Below are 10,832 nucleotides of genomic sequence, written 5' to 3' on the forward strand. Positions count from 1 at the left end.
AACCACGCCCCGCCCCACCCCCGACCACGCCCCCCCCCCACCTCCCGAAATCGGAGGTCTCAAGGTTGGCAAGTATGTGTTCTGAGCTAGGGCAGGGGTCTGCAACCTGCGGCTCTAGAGCCACTTGCGGCTCTGTAGCGCCGCCGTAGTGGCTCCCTGGAGCTTTTTCAAAAATTTATGAAAATAAAAAAAGATGGGGGGAAATACATTTTTGTTTAAATATGGGTTCTGTAGGAGGACAACATGACACAATCCTCCCTAATTGTTAGAAATCCCACTGTTTATATTAAACATGATTATCTGATGAGAGTATTTGGTGAGCGCCGTTTTTTGTGGTCCTTGAACTGACCGTAGTTTGTTTACATGTATAACTTTCTTCAACGATGCTACAGAAAGACATATTTTATGCCACTCCTTCTTTGTCTCATTTTGTCCACCAAACTTTTTAAGTTGTGCGCGAATGCACAAAGATGAACTTTGTTGATGTTATTGACTTGTTTGGAGTGCTGATCAGGCATATTTGGCAAGCTAATCGATGCTAACATGCTATTTAGGCTAGCTGCATGTACATATTGCATCATAATGCCTCGTTTAGGGATGTCCGATAATGGCTTTTTGCCGATATCCGATATTGCGATATTGTCCAACTCTTAATTGCCGATACTGATATCAACCGATACCGATATATACAGTCGTGGAATAAACACATTATTATGCCTAATTTGGACAACCAGGTATGGTGAAGATAAGGTCCTTTAAAAAATAAAAAATAAAAAATAAAATAAGATAAATAAATTAAAAACATTTTCTTGAATAAAAAAGAAAGTAAAACAATATAAACAGTTACATAGAAACTAGTAATTAATGAAAATGAGTAAAATTAACTGTTAAAGGTTAGTACTATTAGTGGACCAGCAGCACGCACAATCATGTGTGCTTACGGACTGTATCCCTTGCAGACTGTATTGATATGTAATGTAGGAACCAGAATATTAATAACAGAAAGAAACAACCCTTTTGTGTGAATGAGTGTAAATGGGGGAGGGAGGTTTTTTGGGTTGGTGCACTAATTGTAAGTGTATCTTGTGTTTTTTATGTTGATTTAATAAAAAATTAAAAATAAATGATACCGATAAAAAAAAACGATACCGATAATTTCCGATATTACATTTTAAAGCATTTATCTCTAATTAAAATCATTGTAATACGTTAACACTGATTACATTTGTATTACGTTCTGCTTCACACTCACGGTCCATAAAGACTCATAAAGAAATGCAAATATTCCCTTGGTTAATACTGTACTGTATTTTGAAATTAATTACCTAATTTGGAACTTCAACACCCACAATTCCAAGAGATGTGGCTTATTGACGCATGCGCAAATACTTCTTCTGACGGTGTGCAAACCGCGTTTAAATGCAATACTGACATCTTGTGGCATAGAAGGCGCCTCGTGTATCAACTAAAAAATATATATATTTTGCTTCAATTTCCCAAATATATTTGGGTTTTTTTCTGTAAACCAGTATCAGCACAAATGTTTAGTTCATTCTGTTTTTAATTTTAAAACATGATACTTCACTTCCGGTTGACAATTTCGGTTTAAAAAATGGACGTTTCACGTGAAATTCAGGTACAGGTTACGTAGCAATGTTGATTGCTCCCATTGCATTAAAACAAAAGCCGCAAATCTATCAATAGTTTAGTTTTTGTGTCTCACAAAACAAAGTGACGGCCTTCCAGACTTTTATTTTGAAGGCCCAGCCTTGTTTTTGGCAGGGAAGGGCGGGGTTTGTTTTGAAGCAGAACACTCTCCAGGCAAGATGGCGGCCGCGGGGTCTGTCCAACGGTCCGGGAAGGCGACGGACGCTGGCGAGTCCCGGTCCCGTACCAGACTCAGAACCGCGTGCGGACCCGCCTCCTCGTGTCCGCCCGCGAACCGCGCGGAGACCCGCGCCGCCCGCGAGCATGTGCGATCCGCCGGCAGCCCGCCCTGCTCGGCCCGGGGACGACGGAGGACCCAGGACGAGAGTGGCGGGGCGGCCGTAAAGGACGCCGAGCACCGGAGAGCACCGACAGGTAAGCGCCGAGCCGGTCTGGTGTCAGCTCCATGGGCTGGCGGCAAGTTAACGTTCTTGAACTGGAAAGTTGAAGGACAACACGGAGGGACTTGTTGGGACTTGTTGAGTAGGAGGAGCCAGGGACTCTTCATTTAAAACTGTGTGTGTTTGTGTTGTCAGACTTCTTTGTGTGTCCAAGTTTGGTCCAGATGTCAGCAGAAGGTCCAAACATGAAGCACAAGGTGATATTTTGCTTCCTGTTAAAAAGTTCTACAAGAAAAGCTTGGAAAACCAAATGCTGATTTTGTTTTATTCAGCTGTTGCTGTGTGAGGACCGAGAGGAAGCGAAGAGGAGGAGCATGCGCAGAGACGAGCCGGTAAGTCATTGAATAAATCACAGGTGTCAAAATCAAGGCCCGGGGGCCAAATGTGGCCCGCCACATCATTTCAATGTGCCCCATCCAATAATTTAGATTTTCCTTTTAAGTGGTCCTCCACGTCCTTTATGTGGCCTGTGAAAGGCTGGAAATATATATATATTTTAAATTTGTTCTTTAATTTTTGACAGAAAAATGTTGCATATGTTCTACTTTACAGGTGTCAAACTCGACGCCACATAATTTTTAATTGTGGCCCACTATATCTCTTTACTGTGGAAAGCCATATCAATTTAATGTGCCTCATCCGTTAATCTTAAAAAAAGACCCGCTACAATGTTTTTATGTGGTCGCAAATAAAAGAGCACTTTTTGGCTAAATGTATTTATTTCAAATTTGACAGAAAAATGTTGCACATGCCATCGCATATGTTCTACACCACTGGTGTCAAATTCAAGGCCCGGGACCGCCACTTCATTTTAATGTGCCTCATCCAATCATTTTACTGTGGCCTCGCCACGTCATTTTACTGTGGACCGCCACATCATTTTAATGTACCTCACCCAATCATTTTACTGTGGATTACCACATCATTTTATCATGACCCGCCACATAATTTTACTGTGGACCGCCACCTCATTTTAATATGCCTCTCATTAATTTTTTACGTGGCCCGCCATACAATGTTACTGTGGAGCGCCACGTCATTTTAATGTGCCTCTTTCATTTTCAACATGGCCCGCCACATAATGTTACTGCGGACCGCCACGTTATTTTAATGTGCCTCATTAATTTTTATGTGGCCCGCCACATAATGTTACTGTGGACCACCACGTCATTTTAATGTGCCTCATTATTTTTTGATGTGGCCCGCCACATAATTTTAATGTGCATCATTATTTTTTAATGTGGCCCGCCACATCATTTTACTTTCGACCGCCACGTCATTTTAATGTGGACCGCCACATCATTTTAATGTGCCTCATTAATTTTTAATCTGGCCCGCCACATCATTACAATGTGCCTCATTAATTTTTAAAGTGGCCCGCCACATAATGTTACTGTCGACCGCCACAACATTTTAATGTGCCTCATCCAATCATTTTACTGTGGCCTCGCCACATCAATTTACTGTGAACCGCCACATCATTTTAATGTGCCTCATCCAATAATTTTTAACGTAGCCCGCCACATAATGTTACTGTGGACCGCCACATCATTTTAATGTGCCTCATCCAATCATTTTACTGTGGCCTTGCCACATCATTTTACTGTGGACCGCCACATCATTTTAATGTACCTCACCCAATCATTTTACTGTGGATTACCACATCATTTTATCATAACCCGCCACATCATTTTACTGTGGACCGCCACCTCATTTTAATATGCCTCTCATTAATTTTTTACGTGGCCCGCCATATAATGTTACTGTGGAGCGCCACGTCATTTTAATGTGCCTCTTTAATTTTCAAGATGGCCCGTCACATAATGTTACTGCGGACTGCCACGTTATTTTTATGTGCCTCATTAATTTTTATGTGGCCCGCCACATAATGTTACTGTGGACCACCACGTCATTTTAATGTGCCTCATTATTTTTTGATGTGGCCCGCCACATAATTTTAATGTGCATCATTATTTTTTTTAATGTGGCCCGCCACATCATTTTACCTTCGACCGCCACGTCATTTTAACGTGGACCGCTACGTCATTTTAATATGCCTCTCATTAATTTTTAATGTGGCCCGCCACATAATGTTACTGTGGACCGCCACATCATTTTAATGTGCCTCATTCATTTTTAATCTGGCCCGCCACATCATTATAATGTGCCTCATTAATTTTTAAAGTGGCCCGCCACATAATGTTACTGTCGACCGCGACAACATTTTAACGTGCCTCATCCAATCATTTTACTGTGGCCTCGCCACGTCAATTTACTGTGAACCGCCACATCATTTTAATGTGCCTCATCCAATAATTTTTAACGTAGCCCGCCACATCATTTTAATGTGCCTCATCAAATCATTTTACTGTGGCCTTGCCACGTCATTTTACTGTGGACCGCCACGTCATTTTACTGTGGACTGCCACATAATTTTAATATGCCTCTTATTAATTTTTAATGTGGCCCGCCATATAATGTTACTGTCATTTTAATGTGCCTCATAATTATTAATGTGGCCCGCCACATAATGTTACTGCGTACCGCCACATTATTTTAATGTGCCTCATTAATTTTTATGTGGCCCGCCACATAATATTACTGTGGACCGCCACATAATTTTAATGTGCCTCATTCATTTTTAATCTGGCCCGCCACATCATTTTAATGTGCCTCATTATGTTTAAAGTGGCCCGCCACATAATGTTACTGTCGACCGCGACAACATTTTAACGTGCCTCATCGAATCATTTTACTGTGGTCTCGCCACGTCAATTTACTGTGAACCGCCACATCATTTTAATGTGCCTCACCCAATCATTTTACTGTGGATTACCACATCATTTTATCATTGACCCGCCACATCATTTTACTGTGGACTGCCACATCATTTTAATATGCCTTTTATTAATTTTTATGTGGCCCGCCATATATTGTTACTGTCATTTTAATGTGCCTCATTAATTATTAATGTGGCCAGCCACATAATGTTACTGCGTACCGCCACATTATTTTAATGTGCCTCATTAATTTTTACGTGGCCCGCCACATAATATTACTGTGGACCGCCACATCATTTTAATGTGCCTCATTCATTTTTAATCTGGCCCGCCACATCATTTTAATGTGCCTCATTATGTTTAGAGTGGCCCGCCACATAATGTTACTGTCGACCGCCACAACATTTTATCGTGCCTCATCCAGTCATTTTACTGTGGCCACGTCAATTTACTGTGAACCGCCACGTCATTTTAATGTGCCTCATCCAATAATTTCTAACATAGCCCGCCACATCATTTTAATGTGCCTCATCCAATCATTTTACTGTGGCCACGTCATTTTACTGTGGACCGCCACATCATTTTAATGTACCTCACCCAATCATTTTACTGTGGATTACCACATCATTTTATCATGACCCGCCACATCATTTTACTGTGGACTGCCACGTCATTTTAATATGCCTCTTATTAATTTTTAATATGGCCCGCCATATAATGTTACTGTCATTTTAATGTGCCTCATTAATTTTTTTAAGTGGCCCGCCACATAATGTTACTGCGTACCGCCACATTATTTTAATGTGCCTCATTAATTTTATGTGGCCCGCCACATAATGTTACTGTGGACCGCCACATCATTTTAATTTGCCTCATTTATTTTTAATCTGGCCTGCCACATAATTTCAATGTGCCTCATTAATTTTTAATATGGCCCGCCACATAATGTTACTGTCGACCACCACATAATTTTAATGTGCCTCATTATTTTTTAACGTGGCCCGCCACATAATGTTACTGCGTACCGCCACATTATTTTAATGTGCCTCATTAATTTTATGTGGCCCGCCACATAATGTTACTGTGAACCGCCACATCATTTTAATTTGCCTCATTTATTTTTAATCTGGCCTGCCACATAATTTTAATGTGCCTCATTCATTTTTAATATGGCCCGCCACATAATGTTACTGTGGACCACCACATAATTTTAATGTGCCTCATTATTTTTTAATGTGGCCCGCCACATAATGTTACTGCGTACCGCCACATTATTTTAATGTGCCTCATGAATTTTTATGTGGACCGCCACATAATGTTACTGTGGACCGCCACATCATTTTAATGTGCCTCATTAATTTTTAACGTGGCCCGCCACAATATTTAATGTGCCTCATTATTTTTTAATGTGGCCCGCCACATAATGTTCCTGTCGACCGCCACAACATTTTAACGTGCCTCATCCAGTCATTTTACTGTGGCCACGTCAATTTACTGTGAACCGCCACGTCATTTTAATGTGCCTCATCCAATAATTTCTAACGTAGCCCGCCACATCATTTTAATGTGCCTCATCCAATCATTTTACTGTGGCCTCGCCACGTCATTTTACTGTGGACCGCCACATCATTTTAATGTACCTCACCCAATCATTTTACTGTGGACTGCCACATAATTTTAATATGCCTCTTATTAATTTTTAATGTGGCCCGCCATATAATGTTACTGTCATTTCAATGTGCCTCATTAATTTTTAAAGTGGCCCGCCACATAATGTTACTGCGTACCGCCACATTATTTTAATGTGCCTCATTAATTTTTACGTGGCCCGCCACATAATATTACTGTGGACCGCCACATAATTTTAATGTGCCTCATTCATTTTTAATCTGGCCCGCCACATCATTTTAATGTGCCTCATTATGTTTAAATTGGCCCGCCACATAATGTTACTGTCGACCGCCACAACATTTTAACGTGCCTCATCCAATAATTTCTAACGTAGCCCGCCACATCATTTTAATGTGCCTCATCAAATCATTTTACTGTGGCCTCGCCACGTCATTTTACTGTGGACCGCCACATCATTTTAATGTACCTCACCCAATCATTTTACTGTGGATTACCACATCATTTTATCATGACCCGCCACATCATTTTACTGTGGACTGCCACATAATTTTAATATGCCTCTTATTAATTTTTAAATGTGGCCCGCCATATAATGTTACTGTCATTTTAATGTGCCTCATTAATTATTAACGTGGCCCGCCACATAATGTTACTGCGTACCGCCACATTATTTTAATGTGCCTCATTAATTTTTATGTGGCCTGCCACATAATGTTACTGTGGACCGCCACATCATTTTAATGTGTCTCATTCATTTTTAATCTGGCCCGCCACATCATTTTAATGTGCCTCATCCAATCATTTTACTGTGGCCTCGTCACGTCATTTTACTGTGGACCGCTACATCATTTTATTGGGGCACTTCCAATCATTTTAATGTGGCACGCTACATAGTTCTAATGTGACCCGCTACGTCATTTATAATGGCTCGCTACGTAGGCACATTATGTATACATAATGTTACTGTGGACCACCACATCATTTTAATGTGCCTCATTATTTTTTAATGTGGCCCGCCACATAATGTTACTGTGGACCACCACATAATTTGAATGTGCCTCATTATTTTTTAACGTGGCCCGCCACATAATGTTACTGTGGACCGCCACATCATTTTAATGTGCCTCATTTTTTTAACGTGGACCGCCACATCATTTTAATGTGCCTCATCCAATCATTTTACTGTGGCCTCGCCACATTATTTTACTGTGGACCGCCACATAATTTTACTGGGGCGCTTTCAATCATTTTAACGTGGCACGCTACATAGTTCTAATGTGACCCGCTACGTCATTTATAATGGCTCGCTACGTAGGCATATTATGTATACATAATGTTACTGTGGACCACCACATCATTTTAATGTGCCTCATTATTTTTTAAAGTAACATAATGTTACTGTGGACCGCCACATAATTTGAATGTGCCTCATTAATTTTTAACGTGGCCCGCCACATAATGTTACTGTGGACCGCCACATCATTTTAATGTGCCTCATTTTTTAACGTGGACCGCCACATCATTTTAATGTGCCTCATCCAATCATTTTACTGTGGCCTCGCCACATTATTTTACTGGGGCGCTTTCAATCATTTTACTGGGGCGCTTTCAATCATTTTAATGTGGCACGCTACATAGTTCTAATGTGACCCGCTACGTCATTTATAATGGCTCGCTAATTAGGCACATTATGTGGTCCGCCACGTCATTTTGTGGCCCAAATGACCCGCCACATCATTTTATGTGCAAATAAAAAATCACTGTTATTTCAATTTTGACATAAAAATGTTGCTCATGCAATTGCATAAGTTGTCCATCAATCTGTAAAAAATATAACAATCAAAAAGTGTTGTCTTTGCAAAGGCTGTTATATGTTTATATGTAAAACTATTCCCAGTCTCATGTGGCCCTCTGAGGGCAGCCATAATTGCGACGTGGCCCTCACTAAAATTGAGTTTGACACCCCTGGCTTAAATAGTCCGAAAAGTGAATGAAGTTGTGAATGAGCCGCTTGTTGCCAGGGAGTTTTGTCGGACTCTGAGAACGAGGTGCCCATCGGCAAGAGGATCAGGACTCTGTCTGCCTTCGTTAGGAGAACCAGAACCTCGTCGGGCATCGCAAGGTGGTCCTGCTCGTCACACTCGCTTTGTGTCGTTAGCCGCGCGGCGTGACCCCTGACCTCTGCCCTTTTGGTCACCAGGTCTTCTCAGAGGAGCCGCAGCTGCACGCTGGAGCACAGAGGCGGCAAGCTGAAGCTGCTCTCGCAGGCGACCATGTTGGACAGGGTACGACGTCCCGTTGCAGTTAGCGTGGCTCTTTAAAGCAGCTGAGGTCATCACTTCCTGTCATTTCAGGTCGGCATCGGTCACAGCTTCACGGCAGGAATCCTCCTCTCGTCCGAGAACAGCCGCTCCGTCTCGGCGCCCGTTTCCGCTCCCGAACGCCGGCCGGCCTGGCGTGCGGCGATCACATCGTCGGCAACGCCGCTGAGCTTCCCTCAGTTCGGAGCGGAGCGCTCCATCAGTCCCGAGAGCAACGACAGCATCTCGGAGGAGCTGAACCACTTCAAACCCATCGTGTGCTCGCCCTGTACGCCGCCCAAACGCCTGGCGGACGGCCGACTGCTGGAGCCCATCATCATCAAGTCCACGCCCCGGAATCTAACGTGCGGCTTGACTAAGCCCACCAGCTACGAGGCCAGCCCGGCCGTGCTGCAGAGGTGGCGGCAGATCGAGCTGGACCGCCAAAGTTTCAAAGTCAACTCCAAGGCCACACTGACCAGCCCCGTCAAGGAGCTCCAAGACGGCGGGGGCGTGTCCTCGGGAGTTCGGGGCGGCGCCAGCAACAAGAGAAAGCTGGTGTTCGACCCTCCGAGCGTGGACGGCGAGGCCTTTCAGAAACAGTCCGTAAAGATCCGCGTGCCCGCCGTCCGCTACAGCAGCGAGGTGACTTTCAGAGGAAGTTCCGACTTTGACAAGACTGTGGGCGTCCCGGAGCTGCGGGGGGGAGGGGCTTTGTTCGGCCGCAGACATTCGTTCTCGCCGTACGCGCACAAGTCGGGCTTTCAGTCCTGTAAGATGACGCCAAAAGACTCGTCGAGCCCCCGCATAGAGTCCGACAGCGGCGTCCACTACCAGACGACTACCTCAAAGAGGAGCAGGAAGAGCCACCAGAAAACCAAACACTTGGACCAGGACCGCGACTCGGAGGTCTTCGACGAGCGCCTCCTCCGCACCATCCAGCAGGAAAGGCGGGACCGAGCCCTCGCCGTGAAGCTGCAGAGACAGTTTGACCGAGAGAGCAACCCTTGCCGGACCAGCCCTGACAAGTACTTCCTGCGCTCCTGGATGTCCAATCAGAACCGCAGGAGGCGCGGCCTACGGCGCTCTCGACGAATCAACAAGCAGCGCTAGTCAAACCACCGAATCCAAACTTTCTTTTTCACCTTCTAAATGGAACTAAATCATGCTGTAAAATGACTTTTCTTCTCTCCATTGTGCTAACATGTTGAGCTAATGTTAGCACAAAGTTGACAAAAGACTTGGCTTCTACTGCAGTATTTTTCCCCTCATCTTTGCTTTTTATCATTGATTCCTGAAATCAGCATATTGCCTGTGTCAAAGGTGTTCAGTTTCCATCAATAACTTTAAACACAAACCTTTTCTACATATGTAACATATACACATAGACATATACTGTATATTTTAGGGGGTGTCCCAATGAGATTGTCTCCTCCACTGAAGGGCTTTTTTTCTTGACATGCCAGCTTTAATTGACTTTCTTTGACAGCAAAGATATTATGCACATTTTCTAAACTAGTTGAAGAGTGTTGGACAATGTAGCAGAGTGCCAAATGACTGAAACTGTGACATTTTGTATGACAGCACGTCTAAATTATTAAAAAGTTGAAACAATTATCAACATCAAACACTGGTCAGGGCCAGACTGTCTGGTCCACAATGCAGGAATCTTCCGAATCAGTACAAAAAACATACAGTTTTGGGAGAAAGAGATGAAAAAGTGTGAACCTCTGGTTGATTGAAGCTAAAAAGCTAGCAGGAAATGTTAACATGCTAACGTTAACTTGTTATACTGGGAACAGTTAGCATAATGTAACTGGGAGATATGTTTTAAAACCCATTAATTTTAGGTTTATAAGACTAAAATGAGCAAAAATGCTAACATAAAACAATAACATGCTAACAATAAGTTATGTCTAAAATGGCGCCAAGTATCAGAATAGCTCAAATGCGAGCATTAAACATTAGCATAACAACATGGGAAACGTTTGCATACTTCTAAAATAGCACCA

The 10,832-nt window shown here is 43.0% G+C and overlaps 1 protein-coding gene across 1 annotated transcript; it reads left to right on the forward strand.

Annotated features, from left to right (window-relative positions):
* Window positions 1-1,741: 1,741 nt before the first annotated feature.
* rnf169 (ring finger protein 169) lies at window positions 1,742-10,448 on the forward strand. The gene is made up of 6 exons (XM_061972028.1): window positions 1,742-2,082; window positions 2,244-2,305; window positions 2,381-2,440; window positions 8,542-8,642; window positions 8,721-8,805; window positions 8,875-10,448. Exons 1-6 carry the CDS (start codon window positions 1,827-1,829, stop codon window positions 9,931-9,933), a joined length of 1,623 nt encoding a protein of 540 aa, XP_061828012.1. The 5' UTR covers window positions 1,742-1,826; the 3' UTR covers window positions 9,934-10,448.
* The last annotated feature ends 384 nt before the right edge of the window (window positions 10,449-10,832 follow it).

The sequence above is a fragment of the Nerophis lumbriciformis genome, linkage group LG17 (assembly GCF_033978685.3).
Source record: "Nerophis lumbriciformis linkage group LG17, RoL_Nlum_v2.1, whole genome shotgun sequence".
NCBI lineage: Eukaryota > Metazoa > Chordata > Actinopteri > Syngnathiformes > Syngnathidae > Nerophis > Nerophis lumbriciformis.

Coding starts and splice junctions, on each gene's coding strand:
- rnf169 (XM_061972028.1), top strand. CDS start 1,827: ATGGCGGCCGCGGGGTCTGTCCAACGGTCCGGGAAGGCGACGGACGCT. Junction 8,643..8,720: donor ACCTCGTCGGGCATCGCAAG/GTGGTCCTGCTC, acceptor TTTGGTCACCAG/GTCTTCTCAGAGGAGCCGCA. Junction 8,806..8,874: donor AGGCGACCATGTTGGACAGG/GTACGACGTCCC, acceptor CTGTCATTTCAG/GTCGGCATCGGTCACAGCTT.